This window comes from Eleutherodactylus coqui, chromosome 10 (genome assembly GCF_035609145.1).
Source record: "Eleutherodactylus coqui strain aEleCoq1 chromosome 10, aEleCoq1.hap1, whole genome shotgun sequence".
NCBI lineage: Eukaryota > Metazoa > Chordata > Amphibia > Anura > Eleutherodactylidae > Eleutherodactylus > Eleutherodactylus coqui.
The window spans coordinates 5286559-5310380 of record NC_089846.1 but is presented as its reverse complement, the minus strand read 5'-3'; the positions used below and the strand labels follow the sequence as shown (position 1 = coordinate 5310380).

The following is a 23822-nucleotide window of genomic DNA, read 5'->3' as shown; positions in this document are numbered from 1 at the left end:
ATCTGAGACATCTAAGATGAGCCTTAAGGGAATCTCATTTCAGAGCATATTGGGGGTTATCATCATGGATCTGGAGCTTCCAAGTTGGGAATATTTTCGACCCTGGGAATTGCAAATGTAGGAGTATTGGGTTATGGTCAGATATATCTCGAAAATTCAGGAAATATTGATACTATGGAATTGTTGTATTTGATAGAGCCCTCCAATCTTGCCTGGCGTAGAGCTGTGTCACGGTCCCAGGAGTTCAGGGCTCTAGCAAGTAATGGTGGCGGAGGGGCTCCAGATACAGGTGGCTGTGCTAAAACACTATGCGCCCGCTCCACTAAGAGTGAGGAGGAAATGACATCTTCGCTTGATGTTGATTTGAGCCAATGCTCCATGAAAGTTTTAGATTGTGATCCCTCAGCCTTTTCAGGTAGGACAACAACATGAAGATTGTTTCGCCGAATGCTATTTTCCATATCGTAAGCTTTGGATTGGCAAAACTCTTGGCAAAACTACCTGCTTTCTGTATGGCAGTGGGGAGTGGGTGCAACTCATCTTCCATACGGGAGAGGCGGCCCTCCATTTCCTGCATCCAACGACGCATATTCTGTAGGTCCTGTCCAAGCAGGTTAACGTCAGTTTGAATTTCTTCAATTTCCCCCATAAGGTAGTTTTTGCAAGTATTAATGGCCTCTAATAGCTGAAGGGAGACCTGACACATACTTATTGAAAAAATTACCAAATCTGGGATTGACAAGGCAACTGTTAGGTGGATTTTCAACTGGCTGAGTGATCGTACTCAAAGAGTGGTCATAAATGGCTGCACATCCAAGTGGAAGAATGTATCAAGTGGGGACCACAAGGCTCTGTCCTGGGCCCAGTGGTGGTCAACATTGTTATAAATGATCTGGTGGAGGGAATTGATGGGAAACTGGTCAAATTTGCTGACGACACAAAGCTAGGAGGGATAGCTAACACTAGGGAAGAGAGAGAGTATTCAAAAAGATCTAGAAGAGCTTGAACAGTGGGCGGGAACTAACAGAATGGTATTTAACAAGGAGAAATGCAAAGTTCTACATCTGGGCAAGAAAAATGAAAAAAGCACATACAGAATGGGAGGAATTGGGCTAAGCAGCACATGTGAAAAAGACTTGGTTATACTAATGGATCATAGACTGAACATGAGTCAACAATGTGATGCAGCAGCCAAAAAGGCAAACACAATTCTGGGATGTATAAGAGAAGCATAGAGTCTAGATCACGTGAGGTCATTATCCCCTCTACTCTTCCTTAGTCAGACCTCATCTGGTATACTGTGTCCAGTTCTGGTCACCCCACTTTATAAAAGACATAGACAAACTGGAGCAAGTTCAGAGAAGAGTTACCAAGATGGTGAGCGGTCTGCAAATCATGTCCTATGAGGAACGGGTAAAGGATCTGGGAATGTTTAGCAGAAGAGAAGGCTGAGAGGAGACTTAATAGCGGTCTACAAATATCTGAAGGGCTGTCACAGTGCAGAGGGATCAGCCCTATTCTCATCTGTACAAGGAAAGACTAGAAGCAATGGGATGAAACTGAAAGAGAAAAGACACAGAGTAGATATTAGACAGTGAGGGGGATCAATGAGTGGAACAGGTTGCCATGGGAGGTGGGGAGTTCTCCTTCAATGGAAGTCTTCAGAGGCTGGACAGACATCTGTCTGGGATGATTTACTGATCCTGCACTGAGAAGGGGGCGGACCCGATGACCCCAGAGGACCTAATGACCCCGGAGGTCCCTTCCAACTCTACCATTCTCTTATTCTAGGCTCAGTTTCCTGATGCGACTCTGCCCCATCATCTTTGTTTATTGCCTGGCTAATTCGCGTGGAGTGAGGCGTTGGGTCATGAGTCTCCATACAGGCAAATTCCCACAGTTTTTCAGTTGCAGATGAATTTTTAGCTCGTGTGCCCATATTACCGGGTTAGAGCAGATATAAGGCTCTCAGCTATAAGGATATGTATAATATGTGAAGCGGTGATTCTGGGTACAAGAAGAATCTCTGTTTTGTTATATTGTAAATATTGTCTGAGATTCCGATTATTTGAGAGTACCACAAGTCCCAGAATGTAGAAGTTGTCAATGGTACAATTGACTTGTACGCTATGAGATATGTTATGGGTGTCTGCTTGGTTCACCAGTACAAGGCAGGAGAACAACAAGTACCTGCAAGTCCAGGTGTTAATATATGATTGCCTGTGGAAGGAGATTTCTGTGTTCTGTGTTGCTGCTGATAGTGGGTCCTAGATGTGTGAGGGAGACCCTTCTCCAACAGCAGCAGCCAGTCACCAAAGGCCCGGGGCCAAAAAGGCCCTGTCACAGCTCCGCTCCACACGGCAATCCACCGTCGCAAGTAAAACAGGCCAGGTCAAGGTGTTTCCCCAACTCTTGGGAGCGTACCACGTGGCTCATATCGCAGCCTCAGGCTAGAGGTCATAGGAATGTCGTGGCAGGTTCCGGGGCCCTCCGGTAGCATGCACCGACCAAGGCTACAGAAGGAGGACCGCAGGCCCGAGCGACGCGATCAGGAATTCCCCGGCAGAGTGTAGTGATCAGCATCCCACTTGGGGAGTAGCTAACAAGGCTCCGAGGGTGAGGAGATGCTGACAAGCGCCTACCTCATCAACGCAGGCACTCCCGGAGTGTGGGCACATGGCTGAGCCGCTCGGACCTCTGGGTGACATGCAGGCAAGCAGTCCCGGGAGCTTACCCATATGTCCAGTCAGGAGCAGAGCCAATCCAGAGAAGTAGTGGAGAGTATACAGGTGTAGATAGGTAGTGGACGCCAATCAGGATACAGGCAGAATTATTAAGATTCACAGGGAGCTCCACTAAGAAACATCCAGCCATGTAGGTGATTAGCCCCGCCCCCAGGCCCTTATGGATCTTTAGTTGTATCTATAGAAGCGCAATCTTAAAGGGGTCCTTCACTTTGGACAATCCCGCTTTTTATTAAAAGGTTGCCTCAACAATAAATTGATGCGAGTGTGTTCTCTGCTGGGACCTCCAGTGATCAGCGGTAATCTGTGAGGGACCCTGGTGGTAAGTGTACAGTTTTTCTGCAGCACCACCACAGGAGAAATGAGGCATTACACAGGTTGCATTGAAATCAATGGGTTGTCTGTGTAATGCAGGATGTGTTGGGGCTTTCATGGAGAGAGAGATGCTCTTTGTAGCTAATAGTCGAGGATCCCGACCAGCGGACCCCCCACCCCCCACCCCCAGAATGCACTAATTAATGTATTTAAAATGGGTTTTATATCCAACAGAAATTTAGCCTGTAAATTGCAGGATGTTTGTATGGAGAAGCGAGACGGTGATGTTTATGGTTCGGGAGAAATGTCAGAATAGTTCACCCCGCCGCTAACAGCCGAACAAAGTAATTATTATAAATTAGTGTCAGCTCACTGGCTTGAAAGTAAGACCAAGAAGTGCCAGGTGTCTGCTGATTGGCTGCTTGCATGGATCAAACGTAGCAGTCTATTCTCTTTACAGATCTACACTGCCCATGTCTGGTGGCACCAGCACCTCCTGCTGCCATCAAAGCACATAAAGGGTTATTTATGAAGCTGCTAAAATGCAGGCTCCCCAGTCCGAACATCACATTGTGATGCATGTCTCCTGTTTTTGCACAAAAGGGAGCTGGCTGCAATTGCATGAAATGTGACGATTGGTCGCCAGCATGGAATTGGGCTTGGTGCGAGATTAATGAGCACATAAATATCTAAAGTGTATTCTCACCTGCAAGCACCATTTCAGTAATAGCCCATTTCTTGTGTAGACGATGCATGTATATTATATAACTAATATACTATATTATACCCCAGAGCTGCACTCACTATTCTGCTGGTGGAGTCACTGTGTACATGCATTACTTATCCTGTACTGACCCTGAGTTACATCCTGTATTATACTCCAGAGCTGCACTCACTATTCTGCTGGTGGAGTCACTGTGTACATACATTACTTATCCTGTACTGATCCTGAGTTACATCCTGTATTATACTCCAGAGCTGCACTCACTATTCTGCTGGTGGAGTCACTGTGTACATACATTACTTATCCTGTACTGCTGCTGAGTTGCATCCTGTATTATACTCCAGAGCTGCACTCATTATTCTGGTGGAGTCACTGTGTACATACATTACTTATCCTGTACTGATCCTGAGTTACATGCTGTATTATACCCCAGAGCTGCACTCACTATTCTGCTGGTGGAGTCACTCTGTACATATGTTAATTAGCACTTCTGTAATGTATCGTATAGTGCAGCTGTTGTGTTTTCATACTTGCGATATGATTATGACGTTGTGACTAATATAGAGTACGGTGTGCAGATGTTTCTGAGCTCTTTTCTTGCCTGTAACATCTGGACTTTGTGGTAAATCTGTAATGTTCTTTCTCTTTCAGAAAACAATGACTCAGGAGAACTGGGCCGACCACGTGCAGGTAAGACTGCATTCTGAGCTATATATTATGATGCCCCAGCGGTAACAGTGTCGTCCCACTGCTGCCCCCAGTAGTAATGGTGACATCCCACAGTGGTCCCATATACTTACCCTCTTCCTCCTCATTGAAGCGCCGCTGCTCCTCTCCCCGGCGCTACTAGCGGCACTGATCCCAGGTGCACACTATGGCAGTGTGCCGCGGGATGCCTCCTCCCCCTGCTCTCGCAGAACCTAAGAGGAGACGTCAGGGGAAGAGGATCCCAGTTGCACACTGAAGTCACAGTGCACACTGGGATCAGTGCCGCTAGCAGCGCAGCTGAGTGAACATTGGCAGGGGAGCCGCGACACCCCTGCAGGTGTTCACTAACGTGGTGTGCCAGCAGGGAGGGCTCTGCGCGCCGCCTCTGGCACTCGTGCCATAGGTTCGCCACCACTGCTTTATACTGTAGAGCAGTGATGGTGAAACTTTTAGAGACCGAGTGCCCAAACTGCCACCCCAAACCTACTTCTTTATTGCAAAGTGCCAACATGTCAGGGGGCGGGGCTCATCACGATGTATGATTTTTACCTATGTCATTATAAAGACAGCGCCATTTAAAATAGGCAGGGAGGAACGTCCTGTGTGTTTTATTTCCTAGCTAGAGCCCTGGAGTACCCTTGGTGCGGATTTTGACTGGAAATCGGTTGTGTACCCACAGCTGATTACATTACTATGTGGCGCTTCCCGCTGTCAGCTCTTCCCGGCTTCTGGTTCCCAGCGGCCTATAGAGGCCTCACCTGAACAGCGGCGTCGCACCTGACCAGACCGCTGGGAACCATAAGCCGGGGAGCGCTGACATCGGGAACCTTCAGAGGAGGTGAGGGGGAGCGCCACATAGTATGACATCAGCTGTGGGTACGCAACTGATCTCTTGTCAAAATCCATAGCCACAGTGCAGATTTCTACTGTATTTTTGATGCAGAAATAGCCACGAACATTTTCGCTGTGGACTTTCCTCAGCGTCTCCACCATGTGTAAACATACCCTGAGTCAGCTTGAGGTACGCTGCCACATGCACAGTGGCCCCAGTAGTAATAGGGTCCCCCACAATGGCCTCAGTAACAGTAGTGACCCCCACAGTGGCCCCAGTAATAGTAACCCACTCAGTAGCAATATTAACACCACAGTAGCCGCAGTAATAGTAACCCCCTCAGCAGCCTCAGCAATATTAACCCTTTCTGCCCCAGTAATTATATTAACCCCCTTCAGTAGCCCGAGTAATAAAAATGATTGACTGTCTGCCTATTACTGCGCATAATGAGAGGGCTGACTGATTTCTTTTAAGGGCCAGGAGATTTTCATTGTTGCATTGTAAGAGCCATAACTCGCTGACAGCCGTGTGAGGGCTTGTTGTTTGTGGGATGACTTGTATTTTTTAATGGCCGCACTCTGGAGTCCATATAATGTGTTGTAGAACTTTTATGGCATTTTTTTTTAGGAGGGAGAAGGTGGAAAAACTTCCATAAATTCTGCCATTGTGTTTGGGTTTTGTTTTTGCTGCTAAAGAAAAACAGTTGACTTCCTCACCGCATTCTAAGACACAGAAAATTGCTATGTTTTGGCAGCGGAGCGGTGTGAGGCCTTTCTTTGTGTGAAGATTTGTAACTTTTATTGGTACCATTCTGAGGTACAGGTGACTTTTGGATGGCTTTTTATCACATTTTTTGGGAGGCAAACAAAAGAAAAATGGCAATTCTGGCGTTATCTGTTAAAAGGATTTTTATGGAGTTCACCATGTGAGAACTATATCCATATATTTGCATGGTCTGAGTCATTACGAATGCAAGAATACGGTTTGTGTTTCTTTTTTTCAAAATTTTGTTTTGTTATTTTAGCTTTTTTAAACTTTTTTTTTTTTTTTAACATTTATTTTTTTATCCCTGAAGGGTACTTGAAATTGGATCGCTAATATAGTACACTGCATTACTTATGTACTGCATTCTACACTGCCTATGATAGCAGCCTATTAGATTCTGCAGGAGGCCGGGCCTAATAGGCTGAGTTACATGGCTGTCTGGTTTCCAGCTGCCATGGGAACCCATTGGTACCTTGTGATTGCACTGCAGGGTGCCAATGGATGATGGAAGGAGCCCCCTCCCCCTGTCATCTGGTTACATGCTGCAGCTGCTATTGATTGGGGAATGTAAGGGATTACACTTAGTAGTGTAAGTCAGTAGTCCGCCAAACCACCACATTACAAAGATGTGTATGCAGGTATAAAGCCCATTAGTGAGGTGAGTAAAACGGTGCATTGCGGTTATGAAAGTATTACATAACTGACTCTGCAAAGTCTCTCTTAACGGGTTTTGAGTCTCATCACCTGCTTCTTGCAGAACACCGTTGAGGGGAATGTCTGGCTGCAGGAGCAGTGCATCGCCCTGTTGTGTCGTTACAGCGATCTGCAGACGGCCGGCTTCTGGGCTCTGAAGTTCGGGATGCCCAAAGAAATGCTCCCTCAAAGCGTGGCAGATATTCTCAAGGACCTTCACTTTGATGATCAGTAAGTGCGATCTCCTCCCTCGTGCACAACTGGATCCGGCTGCAATGTTATTCATGGTTGTGTATTCTTGTAGTGCATTTTCCCTCTGAACCAGAACAGATCCCTTTAGGTAAGAGCATCTGTTAGGAAATACATCAGTGGCTGCATTAGCACTCTGGTGCCTGAAGGAATGACGGGTGCAACCACCTGATCTACCATTCCCTGAAAGAAATGGGATATGGAGCTCCTCCAAGTTTTGCTCCCTTTTATCTTCTAACTCCAAAATCTTCAAATCCCCCATTCAGTGCCTTGGGATTGAGATACTCATGGATAGATGGATGTCCAGGGTAATATAAAGTGGGCTAATCGTCAACTTAAAGGGCCACTCCAGTGAAAACACCTTTTTCCATGGCTGCCCCCCTCACCTAATTTCCTGTCACTCTCTGGACGTCTCCTCTGTGTTGCAGCCACTTCCATGCAGTGCAGCCTCCTGTCTGATGCTCATCAGGCACCATCTTGATGGTGAGATTTGTTACTTTCTGTATCACACCAGTCCCATGATGTATCAGCACTGTTTCGCTAAAGGCTGTACCATTTCTGCTTGTTGGGGATAGTTTATCGTTCCCTTCTAAATTCACCTCAATAAGCTGTAGACCATAAGTATACAGTCAGTAGGATGAACTGTGATCTCCTCTATTATAACTGTGTGATCATCATCATCATCAGTAACTGTGGCAGAAGTGTCTGTGTCCCCCTCTAGGCAGTTGCCGTGGTAGGTTCCATGTAACAGCATCACACAGACTGAGAAACTGACTAGAAACTGAACATATAACCCCAAGTAGATGTGAGCTCGTCAGAACTGAGATCACATGACCGTCTGAGGATAAAGAGTCCGGGAGTCTCAGATAGAAAGAAATAACTAACCACGATAACACTAGCTGACTTATATATACGGGAGGGATAGCTACTATTCCTGTCATTGCTGCAATGGGAATACTCCTCTAGCATATGCTGTCACTTTATGATTGGTGGGGGTATTTGTATCTTACGTGTTGGCATATCGCTGGGACCCTTCTGATCATGTCTAATAGTTACATCTAGATAATTACACATTTTTCCATGTGCCTGGAGTTTTAGATCCTATTCTGGGTAGTTTTGTGTCGCTTATTCTGACAATTCCATCCATTTTGTTCTCGGAGCTCTAGTAGTTTTTGGGTTCTTTTTGACGTCATTCTCTGTCTGCGTTCTATTTACTTTATTTTCCCTCCAGCATTTGCTACTATTAGTCTATATGATACATATCGCCAGCGCTGCACATCACACTTGGGTTGATGAAACAATGTGTAAAGACATTGAAGAGGAATGGAAGGTGTTTTGCTACAATGTAGACAATTGACTCTTTGCTGCGATGAGCATGGAGAAGCTGAAAGCAGGTAAATTCGATGGACCACAAATCCGGGAACTCGTGAAAGACCAACGTTTCCAGGACCCAGTGGACAACTTTGAGGCGCAGTCGTTGTTCTGTACGGTTGTAAAGCTTTTCCTTGGGAACTATAAGGCCGCTAACTGCGGGGAACCTGTGGAGAACACGCTCACTTCTGTTCCTGAACACTTGGGTATAACATGAGCATCAGATCGCAGGACCGGCAGTCATTCCTGATGGATTTCCAGATTGTCTTGGTGATGTAAGTGATGAACAGGAGGAACAACTTCACCAGAAATAAGGACTGCGGACGATGGGATACACATATATTAAAGGCCATAGCACTATTGGCCGAAACGTCGCTGTTGGAAATGCCATTTTTTTATGCAATAAAGTTTGGGAGGTTATTTTAACCCGGCTTTGCCTGATATGTGGACGAAGATCCTGTGTGCTGCCTCTCCCAGTAATATATTGTTTTGGAATATTGGATTCCTGGTGTCCGGGTCCAGAAAGGGGCTTGCACAGCGAGTACTCCTACGATTATTGGAGTGTACCGACATGTATGTGGTGCTGCTGTGAACTGTGCTATATATTGGGAGACACATATGATGGCGGACTACTGGGGAAGCATCCAGCGCGAATGTCCAGGAACATCCCATCAGGGAATCACGGAAATGTAGCTACATCAACATCTCAAGGGAGAAACTCTTGTTCTATTTGTGTTCTCGGCTTCTTAGACTTTATCTTGCCTTCAGCTTTTGATTGGCCGTCACTACATGTATAATACAATATGGATACATTTATATGGACGTATGTCATATCTTGATAAGCCGACCTGATAGACTCTGAAAATGACATCAGTTTTTCTCCATGACCCCAAAATACCCTTAAAAAGTTCTAACATCTCAGTCACCAAAAGTTATGTTCCCCAGTGTTATAGAAGGGATTTTAAGCGCCTTTCACACGGCCGAATGATTGGACAAACTATTGTTTCTAGGAATTTCTGCCCAATCATTGGGTTTTTTGAAGGTGCCAGCGATCACCTAATGAAGAGCTCGTTCGTAGGGTGATCACATCTTTCCTGAGGTTCTGAAAGTCATCCTTTTGGACGTCTCGTCTCCCCTTGTATCCGGGTGATGTGCTGCCGACGGTGAAGAAACTCTATGGGGGAGTCTGAATTGCTCTATGTAATGGCCCGCCACTGCATACGAGTGCAGGCCTCAAGATTGGCGCTGCTCATCTCTATAAATGTAAATGGATCCTTGTTGATTCTTGCAGTGCTGAAATACATTCTCTCTTAGGCCGTATTCACATGGCCAAGGAGAATCAGTCGTGTGAAAGAAGCCATGCAAATAAATAGTTTTTTGCATGTGATTCCTACCCGCCTCGGACATGGACACAACTCGCACGAGAATACCGGCCATATGCAAATGGCCTTCCAGACATGATTGCCACTGAGTTCTGGCGGTCCCGGCCGATAACGTGGTGTGCTTATTTGTGAGAACCTTCTCACATTCATGAGAACTGAATGCACTTAGTGAGCTCAGTTTGCAAAGAAGGATCCTCACATCCTGTGTGCCAAACAGGTTCCCAGCGCTCAGGTGCCGGCACCAGGGCGTGTGAGAAGCGAGATTCCCAGGCCTGGAAGCCACAGTGTAAATACGTACCACCAACCCAAGCTGGCAGTCTGGACTCATCCGGATCAGAATCCTCTCTGTGCCCCATGAGCATGCACACCATCGCTAAATAGTTAGCACAAATATTGACTTGTCCAGTTACATGAAATGCCGCACGGTGTTTGCACAACTGACCTTGGAGAGCCCCGGACTGTCCTGTTTATGCCCATTTAGAGTGCAGCGTGGGAAGCTCACATCCTCAAAAGCCATAATTTTTTTTTTTGGAGTTCTTTACAAGTTTACCTGTCTGTCTGAGAATCATAGACGCAGCTTTCCTCAACTTAACACATTCACTGCCACGCATGAGTTCACAGGAAAAGTGTTGTGTCTGTTTGGAATCTGTCCAGTTCCCATGAGAAACACTGAAAGACACTTTCTTCCAGAGGCCTGGGAATATCAGTCCTAACAAGTCTGCACTAATGTCTCCTTCCAGGTCTCAGAAACAAGACTTGTGCTGGAGGCCGCGGCACCTGGTTCCTCTGCAGGCAATGCTAGTAGTACTGCTATAGAAAAAAGTCCAAAAACATTTGCTGCAAGTGACTTATCACCCAGCACTGCTTTGGATGGCACCTATTCCTCTGATGCATGCACACTCCCCTCAGCCGAGCATGCAGGGGAGTAAGCCACTGCCGGACGCCTCTGTCGGAAGCCTATCTCCTGCGGGGAACAATGAATTTGGGGCATGTTCAAATCTAAAATGCAGGATTCTAGTTTCCCTTGGCATTTGCCATTGGGGAGTAAATGGTGTGCACATAAGCTGGGCATCCGGTCCTGCTGAAACCTGCAGGTTCACCTGACTGTCCTCTAATTTGTATGGGCACTTTAAGGGTGCGCTCACACAGAGCTGATTTGGTGTGGATTTTGTGGCAGGTATCACCCCTTCAATATGAATTCAACTGAAAGGGTAAAATCAGCAGCAGATCTGGGACAAAATCCACAGCAAATCAGCGACGTGTGAACGCACCCAAATACAGGTTCACTGTGTGTGTGTGTGTGTGTGTGTGTGTGTGTGTGGGATATATATATATATATATATATATATATATATATATATATATATATATATATATATATATATATATATATATATATATATACTGTAGTCCCATCCTTGCCTTGGACTTAGAGACCTGGTCCATCCATGATCTGCTTAGCTATGCAGCTAAATGAGAGTGGGGTATCTGTACTGCATGGCCCCTTTTTTGGAGCACAGGCCCACTCATGATTGGTGCATCCCTGTATGGAAATTCTTCCCGTGACCCCGGAGTAAAATCACGTGACAAGTTTTCCATGGATCAGTTTGTGTGAATCCTCATTAGATGGGAAAGTCCAGCGATCGGAGTGACTTCCAATGAGGCCAGTCATCGGTGCGAGACTAGCCGGGATCTCACCGCCAACCTGGTGGGAGAGTATACTGAGGAGATCCTGCGGACGGAAACAATTAGTCACCGAAAGGGGTCGGAGGAGGATGTCAGGAATGGTTCTGACCAACAGGCTGCACAGTCAGCTGAATACAACGCTGGAGCTCCAACTAACGTGTCCGAACGCACAACTCGCCGTTCCTCTGCACGGATGGTATAACAGCAGGCGACCAGTTCCAGCGCCATTGTGGCTAAGAGGAACAGAAAGACTGCAGCGGGCAAAAGAGCGCAAAACTTGTATCCCTGAGCAGCGGAGAAACATCCCCTGGTCAGATGGAGCCAGATCTCTGTTGCTGATGGGAGGGCAGAATTTGGCGAAATCGATGACCCTTCCTGCCGTCTGGTGGAGGTGCAGTAATGGAGTGGGGAAGGTTTTCTTGTCGCACACCGGGTCCTCTGATACCTGTGGATGAATGACACAATGAATTGCTGCAATTCTGAAAGCCCCAGAAGGTCCAAGGTACCCCTAGATGGGGGTCTCCAATAGAGTAGCCATGTAGAAGTACCCTTTTAGGTAGATTTGCCTTTCAGAAGTCAGGAAAAGCTGGAATAGCAGCATTATTGATGACTGCAGATGAAGCGAACACTGGCCCTTTATTCCACCTGATCAATGAGAGTGGAGCCATGTGCTGAGCTGCTAATGCAGTTTGAGCAATCCTTCTCTTTTCTCCTAGGACTGGAAGTGGTTGGACCTCTTACTGAAAGCTCCTCGGCCCCGAAGTAGAATCTGTGCCAGGAACTAAGTGCCATTTAGAATACTGGTGTCTTATGTGACAAAGGCGTCTTAGGGTGCCTGCAGACACCAGCGCCAGAATATGATTGCTACGTCTTCACGCCTTAAGGCCTCGTGCACACGGGCATGCTCCGTTTCCATGTGGGAAATCCCACACTGAATCCTCCTATGCCCTCTGTCTGCGACCCTGCGTACCTGTCAGAAGTCATCATCTTTCTGTATGTTGATGTGCCGCTGGCGCACATGCGCAGTACAGAGGACACCGCGCCGTCACCTAGGTGATGACGAGGATCAGCGACACTTCTACAATGATCATTGCAGAAGTGCCGCGGAAGGGACGGCTTCCATTGACTTCAGTGGAAGCCAGCCCTGCGTATCCGCTCTGAAAATAGAGCATGCTGCGATTTTTATTTCGGCCCGTAGCGGTTGCAAATAAAATGCGCTGGTGTGTGTGGAGAGAGGTGTCTGCACACACATCAATGGGCACATTGGGCAGCTGATCACCTGCTGACAAGAGCGGGATCTGCTGATCAGTTTGTCCCGTGTGCATGAGGCCTTAGGCACTTCTTCTTCGCTGATCTCTAGGACTGCGGTATGGATGGCCTTGCCTCAGGAGCGGTCATCAGGATCAGATCAGTCGGGGTTTGTTGAGCAGCGCTGTCACTTTATCATCCTGTTGATAGTGACTGTGCCCGGTATAAGTGACTGTGCCCGGTATAATTGTTCCATCCCATTCACTTGAACAGGACTGAGCTGATCTCACAGACATGAGAAGAGGCCTCAGCTCAGCGCCTCGGCGGTCTGGTGGGGATCCTAAGCATTAGATCCCGCCTGATCAGATCCTGATGACCTGTGCCCAGGATCCCGCATCACTACTTCACTCCTGGAAAATCCTTTTAAGAAGCAATTGAATGTTTATCAGAACGGGACGAGCAGCTTTCTATTCCCTGGAGATGCTTTAGCTGGCGGGGCTCTGGCGCTCGTCTTGGGACTTTCATGATGTTTTCTGCAGATTCCCAATTGTCTTCCAAGTCCTTCTGGAACTATTGAACATTCTGGGTTCATTGCCCTCCTTGGTTTGGCAAGTAGCTGACAATGTGTTATGTTTGCCCATCTTATCTCCTGTGTCCCCTCCTCTGCTAATCATGTAATTGCTCCAGACAGATTTGTGACGTCTCATACAAGGCTGGTCTTACACTGCGCTCGTGATCTCCTCAGCATTGCTGTAATACAGTTACAGCTAACCATTGTTACGAGCGGAGGGACTCCCTAAAGTTCATTCGTTTTCATGTTCCGTTGATTTATTATTTTTTAAGCGATTAAACTTCTTGAGAAGCTGAGATCTTTCTGCAGGAAAAGGACATTCCAGTTTTGGACAAACTGAGCTCGTTCTACCTTAAAAGGCTGTAACTCCGGGTCTGTTAACATGCTCTTGGGGTCCTTTTACAGCCCGGTACCTTGGCTGTGTAAGAAACCTGTCAATATCACTTACAGAACCGGAGGAGTGACCTGATTATAGTCATAAGCGCTGCGGAATAAGTTGGCGCTATACAAATAAAGATTATTATTATTATCTCATCATCTCCCATCCGTTGTCACATATGGAGTGACAATAGAGCGAAAAAAACTGAAGATTTGCTTATCTAACCACCGTTTAACCCTGCAGATGCTGCAGTCGCTGCCGAGCACGGCATCTAAATATTTTTACAGAAAAAAAATTTTTAAAGTTTTTTATTCCCTTTAAACAAAGCTTTAAAGATTGTAAAAAGATTTAAAAAACACCACATAATTGGTATTGCGATATCCATAACAAGCCGTAATATAAAGTATTACATTATTTATCCAGCACCGTAAATTCCATGAAGAAAACAACTAAAAAATGGCAAAATAGCAATTTACTGTTCATCTTGCTTCGGTAAAACAGAAATACAAAAATAATCAAATTCTTGGAAATATACGAATAAAAAGTAAAGTTATCGTGCAAAAACCAGGCCCGCATGCAGCTCTGTCGATGGAATATGCTCTGGTGTTGGAATGTAGCGCCACAGCAAGTGTGTGTGTGTGGGGAAAAAAAGTTGTGCAAAAGTAGTAAAACATTCTAAAACTTCATAATGATCTTTAGAATAAGGTAACTTAGTATTTATACCACAATATGAACACCTGTGAAAATAAATCCCCCCAAATAATGGGGAAATAGTTGTTTTTTCCCTCATTGACCCCCAATAGTAAAACTAATGCAATGCATTGTAATAGAGCCCAAACGGGTTCCTTTAAAAACTAGAGTTCATTCTACAAAATACAAATGTCCTAAAACTGACCAAAATAATAGTTATGAGGAAGGGGAAATGATTTATTGGTGTTTAAGGGTTAAATTAGCTGGGTCATTAACCCCTTAAGGACATGGCCCCCTTTCTTTCTTTTTTTTCATTTTCTTTTTTCCTCCTGCCTTTCACAAAAACATAACTCTTTCATTTACCCATCGCCGTCGCTGCATGAGGGCTTGTTGTTTTTTGCGGGACGAGTTGTATTTTTTAATGGTACTATTTAATGTACTGGAAATCTAATCTAAAAAAACCTGAATTCCGCCATCTTTGAGTGCGCCTTGTTGCCTTGTTGCCTTGTTGCCTTGTTTCTACGGCGCACACACTGCAACAAAAAGGACATGATAACTTTATTCTATGGGTCAGTATGTTTGCTACGATAACAAACTTATGGAGTTTTTTTTTTTTTCCTGTACTACTTTTGTTTGTTTTTTTCTTCAAAAATATAAAATTTTTAAAATTACTTTCTGTCGCCATCTTCTGACTGTAATAACGTTTTTTTCCCCATCGACCCAGTTGTGCGTGGGCTCATTTTGTGCAGGACGTCTTGTAGTTTGCATTGGTGCAATTTTGGAATACATAAGACTTTTTGGTCGCTTTTTCTTGGAGACAGGGTGACCAAAAAAGCACAATCCTGGACAACAACTTGCGATGCTTTGATTGTTCCTGCAGTATGATGTAATGCCATAGCATTACATCAGACAGTGATCGGGCAAGCATTCTATCAAGCCAGCCCACTGGCATGGCTTCATGGCCATTCTGCCATGACAGCCCTGGAGCCTTTCAGAAGTCCCCCTTCTGCCATGACACCCACACGGCTCCCTGCGATCTTATCGTAGGGGGGGGGGGGGGTGTACGGGGTCCTGGAACATCAGCCGGGGGATTTAAATGCCGCCGTCAAAATTTAAAGGGCATTTAAGGGGTTAACACATCCAATGAGCCGCGTAATTTATTTGAGCTGTTGCCAGCGGGTGTCGGCTGTAAGAAACAGCCAGCACCCGTGTTGAATGGAGGGAGATCGCACGATCTCCCTTCATACATCCCCAGACGCTGCAGGATGTAACTGTACGTCTTATAGCATTAAGGCAACTGATTTCTGTGCCAAATATAAATTCCAAATCCACAATACAATGACATTTTCCTGTTTAAGGGGTTTACTATTGAGCTGTCCTCAGGATGGGACATCAGTTGTTGTTCAGCCGGGGACCCCGGTGATCAGCTGTTATCCGGCCCTCGGTCATTGTGGACGGAGACGGAAGTTGGCAGCACCGTACCCATTGCAGCAGCCCAGGTTGGTACTGCAGACAAAGCTCTAATTAAATGTAATGCCATACCAACCCGGCCGCCTGCACTGCGGATGGAGCCGTCAGCTTCTGGCTCTGTTTGCACTGACCGTAGGCCTGATATCTGCTAATCAACTAATGATGACTTATCTTAAGGGCAGCTCATCAATAGCAAAGTCCTGGGAAACCTTAACATGTTTAAAGTCTAATTAAGATTGTAAAAGTGATTACTTCCTGGGTCACGACCTCCCAGAAGTTTTACATCGGTCACCAGCAGCTTCTCAAAAGGAATTTAAACTGGGGTCATAAGTTTGAATGCGAGCAGAGATGATAAGGTGGTCGCACACACACAATGGCTGTCCGCCGAAGAAGCCAAGGAGTAGAAGGAAGAGAGAATGCAATGGCTGAATGGGACTGTTACTCAAGAAGATGGACCACCCTTTATGTACTTGTGTCAGGAGAGCCGGTAATGGGGATGTTTACAACTTACTAATGGATGATACTCTGAAGGAGCAGCAGGGGTCAAAGAAGGCAGATGCTGTCGCTTTTCTTTTTAGTGTGCCCCTCCCTCAGCAGCCATGGCATGATCCTGTCCATCAGCAACTCCCATTGAGGTGCCAGTTTGCTTCCTGGCAGAGATCCTGGAGAAGTAGGAAACTGGTGAAGGGACAGCACATCTCAATAGGAGGCAGTGATGAACGGGATTGCATCATGTGCCAGTCCATCAGTGGCCATTTGCAGGATAGAGGGCAGCATTCAGAGAAGGTGAGGGGTTGGTCCAGCATCAGCACCCGGCAAACCTGCGCAGGTGCCGGGCCCCACTGAACCTGAGGGGACCCACTCGGGTGAGATCAATGCGTTCCTTGTCCTTTGAGATCAATTGTATCCACGCCTTTTAGATGCAGATACAATTGAATAAGGCAGAAGAACTGCAGGAAGCTAATCGCTTCCTGTTCCACCGCCCCGCCACCTTCTCTGTCAAGCAGGTGGTGCAGTGATGTCATCCAGTGGGGTTCAGGTGAGTAAGTTTATTATTTTACTGCCAGGGTACAGTATTGCCTTACTAAGTGCTCCAGGGACACAATGGAGCCTTTTTAACTACTCTTTGGGGGCCTATAAATGACTTGGGCATAGTGGAGCCTATAAATGACTCAGGGTGACTGTCGCCCAAGGGCCCATGTAAATCTGGAGCCAGCCCTGGCGAGGGAACATGACTGCAAGACAAAGGAAACCACTGGTCTTCTTAATATTATATATTGGTAAGTTCTAAAGGCCTTTAGTACCTGCCTTCCTGACTTGACTGTATATAAGGTAGTCAGCCATGGTCCGACCACTGGGACCCCTCCAGTGATGCCAAGACCAGTGTTCTTGAATGCCCCATGTGAATGAAGTGGGACTTTGCGTATGTGTGACTGTCACTGCAATCACTGACCCGTTGATAAGCACACAGCGCCTATCTTGCAAAGAACACCGCTGAGCGTAGTGGTCAGCGCAGAAGCACAATCCCTAGACCAGGGCCAGGAGGCAGCAGAACACGGCTCATATACGTACTTCAACTCCAGGGATCCCAGGCAACAGCATTCAATCCACTGCTGGGGTCGTCAGCAGGACGTTCCCTATCACTGATCCCAGCCAACCCTTGTCTCCACCCATACTGTCAATGGAGACGAGATACACCAGTACCAATCACTTCTATGGGACAGGCGGAGATCGATACGCTTGGCTTTCTCTCTCTATCTCATAGAAGTGAATGGAGCAGTGGTTGATCATGTGCACTGCCGCTCCATTCACATGGTGCATTTGGGTGGTTTGGTTTTGGCATCGCTGAGGGTCCTTGTGCTTGACCTCCATCCATCAGAGATTTGTCCCCTATCCTGTGGGTAGCAGATACATTTTTTTTGTTGAAAAAAAACTTTTAAGGGGTTGCCTGAGTTTAAAAAGCTTGGCATGCTCTAAAATAACAAGAGTCAATGCCTACCTCTCCTCTCCGCCCGGGAAGTAGTGGAGCGGCTCCCGAGAATCTCCCATTGTCAGCTCTGACTGGTAGTTGGCTGAATGCTGGAGCCAGTCAGAGGCCGTAGTGCCATCTTTTGATCTCTTGGCATCAGCACTTGGCGTTCTGGGTGCCATGATGCCACGAGTTCAGAATGGGACACCAAGTCCTCTGATTGACTGCAGTGGTCACCTGACTTCCAGACAGCGCTGACAGCGGGGGGTTCACTGGAGCCTCTCCGCTGCCTACAGAGAGGAGAAGAGAGGTGAGCAGCCATTCTTTTTTGTTATTTTATAACATGCCTTGACATTTAACCCCTTCCCACAACAGAACTTTCCTGCAAATGTTAACTCCCAGGTGTTTTTGCAGTGTGAACTGATGTCCTATGAATGGCACCGACTCACGCCATCCGCAGCAGGAGCCAACTGTAACTGGTAGATGGCCTCCTGCTTGTTAACCCCTTACATGCTGCAATCAAAGCCATATGTACCCCAAAGTGGTGCCAATAAAAACTACAGCTCATCACGCAAAAAGCAAGACCCCACAGAGCTCTGTCCATGGAAAAATAAAAAAGGAATGGCACTTTGAATACCAAAAATTTTTTTTTCCCAAAAAAGGGTTTTTACAGTGCAAAAGTTGAAAAACCTAAAAAAAAGATATAATTTTGGTATTGTAATCGTACCCACCCCCAAAAAATGTATCTTTAACATATATGCTGTATGATTAAAGCTGTAAAAAACCCCAAATCAATGGCAGACTTTGTTTTTTTTCCACCCTCCAAAAAAGATTAATAAATAGAGATGATGGAGCCTACTTGGTGAGGCAGTTACTCTCTCTCTTCCCCGCAGCCCACCCGAGCCTGCTCGGATCACTAAGCAGTTACTCGAGAAGAGCCATGCTCGCTCGAGTAACTGCCTTACCAAGTAGGCTCGCTCATCTCCATTAATAAAAATTCAACAATACCCAAAAATGGTAGCAATAAAAACTACAGCCTGTCACTCAAAAATCACATTCTACGGAAAAATAAAAAAAACTATGGCTTTTGTAAAAATTGGAGATGAAAATCCGAAAAAAATCGTCACGTTCCTAGGTTCACATTAAGCTGTTAGTTTGTGTCCCATACTGGATTGTGTGCAATAGAAATAATGTAAAAATAGATTTAGAGTTTTTGGATCGTTTTCATGTTTCCATATTTTTGAAATAAAAGTTCCCCCCCAGAAGCGGAACCTGCTGCTGCTAACCGCTCTCTGCCCCGTCACGTCCCCGGTGCTTCACCTTGCCTCTTGACTTCCTCCTGTCCTCTTCCTTCTCTCCACCCCCATTGCTCAGACCCTTTATTAATGACCCCCCATCACAAGCTCTGTTCAATGTTACAGGCTGTCGGAGAGCCAGAAAAATCCTCAAGATTCACAAGCAAGAAAAAAACTATTTTACCAGCTTCCTATTCCCAGGAGCAAAGTTTATTTCCTGCAGAACCACACAGAGCTGTCCGGCTGCAGAGCCGCAATCCTGAAGGTAATGGGAAGATGTCCGAGGGATGTCCTACATGATTAATATCCCAACATGAGCCCTTTTTCCTGTGTCATCATTCATTGCACGGAGAGACTTAGTACTAACACGCTGGGGGTCAGGTCATGTATGAAGCTGTCAGCGCTGAGAAGTGATGGAAAACAAATGGAGCCGGGCCTTACTCCAGATCTATTACCTGCTCCGTCATGTATGATAGGCAGGAGACCCCAAGCCTTTGTTCATGAGGCAGAGTGTCAAATGGAGCCCCCCATCCCCTCCCATGCAAAATTACCCACTCGTTTTAAGCATTGAAAGCGCCAATACATAAGATACCCAACACATATTTGAACCATTGAGGCTTGTCTGAAGTGTCAGAATAATGGTGCCCCCAATAGTGACCACGATATTTAGTGACCCCAATAGTAATCATGATGCCATTGGTTGTCCCAGTAGCAAGCTTGTCCCCATAGTGGCTGCTTTAGTAATAGTGACCCCCATAGTAGTCCCAGTACTAATAATGCCCCCATTACTGGCCCCAGTGGTAATAGTGTCCCCCATAGTGACCCCAGTAGTAATAGTGTACCCTTTAGTGGCCTCAGTAGTAATAGTAGCTTCTCCTAGTGGCCCCAGTAGTAATGGTGACCCCCCCCCCCCTCCCCTCCCTTCCTCAAATCTTACATTTGTGACTTCTATAAACAGACGTTACCTGTTGTCTTCCAGGATGGACAAATCGTGGGGGTAGACATGGAGTGGAGGCCGTCGTTTGGTGGACTGGGCAAGCCTAATGTGTCACTTATTCAGTTGGCCGTAAAGGAAGAAGTGTTTCTCTTGGATATTTTGCAAGGAAATTTCCTCCAGAGCAGCGATCCAGGCGGGCGCTCGGAGCTCGTCACCTTCATAAAGGATCTGTTCGCTTCCAGTGGAATTAAGAAACTAGGTGAGAGAATGTTACTCTTGTGGTTGGTGCGATTGAGTAGACAAGTCATTTTGGATCTATTGGTTCCCTTTCCTGTCTGAGATGGGAATGCCTGCGTCTATAATCCGGCTATCCCGCCACACATTACGGAAATAACCAACCCCGCAGTTTTACGCTGTTTCTGTAATTTCCGTTGCCGCGAATGGGGGTCACGGAAACAGTGTGGCACAGTGAGCTACCCGCGGGAGTTACAGAAGCAGCTTGCTGTTCTATGCTGTTTCTATTACTCTCATTCACTTCAATGGGAGTCACGGAAACCACATAAGACTGCCGCCGTGGCTGTTTCCGTAATCCGCTGTGGGATCGCCTGATTACAGGCGCAGGTTTTCCCATCTCGGTTGTGAAAGCTGAGAAACACCCATGCAATGCCTTTTCGGTACCGCTGCAGTGTTACATTTTAATGCATGGTCTTGCAATGTCCCATAGGTTCCCCCCACGCTTTAAATATGGTTGCGTCTGGCGAACATCACATGGTTGGAATTATTACAAGGGTCTGCGATTTTTGCCCCCATTGGGAAACATTGAGATTTTGTGCAACAGTTCTGTCTTTCTGCAGGTTACGGCATGGTTGGAGATTTCCAAGGTCTGGATGCTACGGACGCCAGATTCCGAGGCCTTGAGTTGCGCAGCGTGGTCGATCTCTGTGAGGTACATAAGCAGGTGAGAAGATATTGGGTTGTATGACTAATTATCTAATCATTTGGGGGCCGGCCTTTGGCCCCCGCATAAACCCTGGGAACAGATGCTGGCGGAGAGGGACCACCGAATATACATGCAGCCTGGAATAAAGTAGGCCTGGTTATGGCTGCTGTACAGAGAGACATTTTCTTTAACCCCTAAATGACAAGTGTTTTGGTTCCCTACCAGCAAACCCTTTTAGCCATTTTCTTTATCTGGTGTTTATCTGCCCCGTTTTAATGTTCTCTTAGGTTATCAAAATATTTGGGGTGAAGCGTCGGGCCACTACCACCATTTTTATACATTTGTCCCCCTCTTGTCTTTATTAAGAATCGCGAGTACAAAAAGTAAAACGATTAAAAAAATATATATTATAGTTCTTATTTTTAAATTTGCAAGTTTACAGTAAAGTCTAACAATGGCGAGGGGACCATGGCGATGGTTTGGGATGGCGTGGGCGATGGTTTGGGATGGTGTGGGCGGTGTTTTTTTTTTGTATTTTATTTAAAACATTTCCCTTATTTTTACTTTTTTTTCAACATATTTGTTGCCCACTTCATTGTGAAAGACCCCTGAGGGACATTCATGCTGTCATATTTCCACTGTTTCTGGCGTATTTACGGGGGGGCCTCAGATACAGGTGACCTTAGTCCCCAGCAGAGCTGCCATGACAGGGGCGCAGTTCACTGGAGGCAGCCTTACTGCAGCCTCCTCTATTCACTGCATTGATTATACAGCCCGCACCCGTCCCGCTCCTGCTGGGTTGCAGCAGCTTTAACCCCTTAGTGACTGGCTTGTTTTGCATCTTAATCACCAAGCTGTTTTCATTGTTGTATTGTCCCATAAGTTTTTTTTTCCTTACTTTTTTGTCACTCTAGCGATACGAGGGCCTGAGTTTTGCCGGATAAGTTGTAACTTTTAATGGCAGCACTTTGGGGTACGTAGAAGGTGTTGTAAAACTTTTATTAATCTTTCTTCTTTTAATTATGGGTTAGGGGGCGGATATAAAAGAAACTCAGAAATTCCATCATTGTTGTGTAGGTTTTGTCTCATTGATGTTCACTGTGCGGTAACATTATGGCGTTACTCTCTGGATCAGCACAATAATAATAACACGTTTATGGACTTTTTTGCATGTGTTACTACTCTTGCACACTAAAAACCCTTAAAGTCAAATAGTGTCTCTGTTGCCACAAGACCCAGTCCAACTACAGCAATACCAAACGGAGGTTTCTCAATTCCCGGCCACTACAGTAGGAGCTCAGCTATCTGACCTGCTGAATGGCAGGAGCTTTAAAGCCGCGCCGTAAACGGACTATAGCGCGGGTTTAAACCCAGGACCAAGCGCCATATATGAATTCACAGTGGCTCATATTTACTGCCCAGGACTGTGCGCCGTACATGCCTGGCACATACCAGTAAAGAGGTTAAGAAAATTTAGCTTTTATGGACCCTGAAGTGAAGACGTAACAAGCAGAGAAAAACGGGTAAACCAGAAGTAAAGTGGCAAAGTAAGAGGGGATATTATGTGTATTACTGTGACCAATCCTGTACATACATATTATTGTACTCCCCAACAGATTCAGCGTAACCTCAATAGACCGAGAGCGCCCAGTGCGCCAGTGGAGGTCCTGGCAGACGCATCCGGGGATGACTGCATCCAGCAGCCAGAGAAGGGGCTCAGTTTGCTTGTAAAAGATGTCTTGGGAAAACCCCTGGATAAGACAGACCAGTTGTCTAATTGGGACAGGCGGCCACTTCGAGAAGATCAGGTTATCTACGCAGGTCTTTATCATCTTGTCTTCCATCACGCTGATTGTAGTGCTAGTGTTTTCGCTAGAGCAATGTTAATTTCCAATCAGATTGGCCACATTAACCTGTGGTTGCACTGACATTTTTACATTTGAAGCAATAGCCAAAAGAACTGGTGATTTGGCGCAACTCTCCAAATATAGATGATTATTAGTTTTGCCCTGTTCCATAGATCTTTGGGATTCCCCTTCACATTTGGCACCTTGCAATCCTTAGCTCTCCAATTGTCTGTATATTTTAACCAACCGAACTGATTAAGTGTGACCCAAAACGCGTTTCCCCATGCTAGCTGCACACGTTTAAAAAAGGACAAGTTTCTCACTGATCTCTAATATTCATCTACATTTAAAGTGTTGCGCAAAATCACCAGTTCTTTTGGCTGTTTCTTTCTGTGCATTTACACCCACTTAGGTGGTGCGTTATCTGGTAGGCAGCACCTCTAATACTCCAAGGACTAATGGAAGCTCCACAGTCAGAGAGGGCTAGAAGGCTGGAGGAGTGTTTAAACTACGGACCGGAGGGGAGGGCAAAAAGATAAATAGGGGGGTAGACAGTGTAGACAGCGACCTGGGACCAAGTAATGGGAATGGGGGTCAAGCAGGCGGTGGGGTTAGTACGGTTAGAACTGACAGATCAGCCAATAGTACCATTAGTAGCAAAATGAATATAAAGATCAACAACAACCGTGTAAGTTATATGGCAACGAATGCAAGCAGTCTGATCAGTAAAGTGGGTGAGCTTGAAGTGAGAATGACTGATGAAAATTACGATATTGTGGGAATAACGGAAACATGGCTTGATGATTAGTGCGATTGGGTGGTGAATTTACAGGGTTGCAATCTCTTCAGACGAGACCGTGAGGAACAGAAAGGGGGAGGCGTATGTCTGTATGTTAAATCCTACCTAATGCTAAGGCTACAAGAAGATATAGGTGCCGGAGAAGAACGGGTGGAATTTCTGTGGGTAGAAATACAGGGAGGAACAAATAACAAAATCCTGATAGGGG

At 46.0% G+C, this 23822-nt stretch overlaps 1 protein-coding gene across 4 annotated transcripts in view; it reads left to right on the top strand.

Annotated features, from left to right (window-relative positions):
* The window catches only part of EXD3 (exonuclease 3'-5' domain containing 3), a 275759-nt gene that overhangs the window by 102412 nt on the left and 149525 nt on the right, over positions 1–23822 (top strand). For all 4 annotated transcript variants that reach the window (XM_066580059.1, XM_066580060.1, XM_066580061.1 and 1 more), the window contains exons 10-15: positions 4435–4473; positions 6846–7012; positions 19218–19356; positions 20071–20287; positions 20883–20986; positions 22585–22789. In XM_066580059.1, the coding sequence (XP_066436156.1) occupies positions 4435–4473; positions 6846–7012; positions 19218–19356; positions 20071–20287; positions 20883–20986; positions 22585–22789 (871 nt within the window). The remainder of the gene's footprint in view (positions 1–4434; positions 4474–6845; positions 7013–19217; positions 19357–20070; positions 20288–20882; positions 20987–22584; positions 22790–23822) is intronic.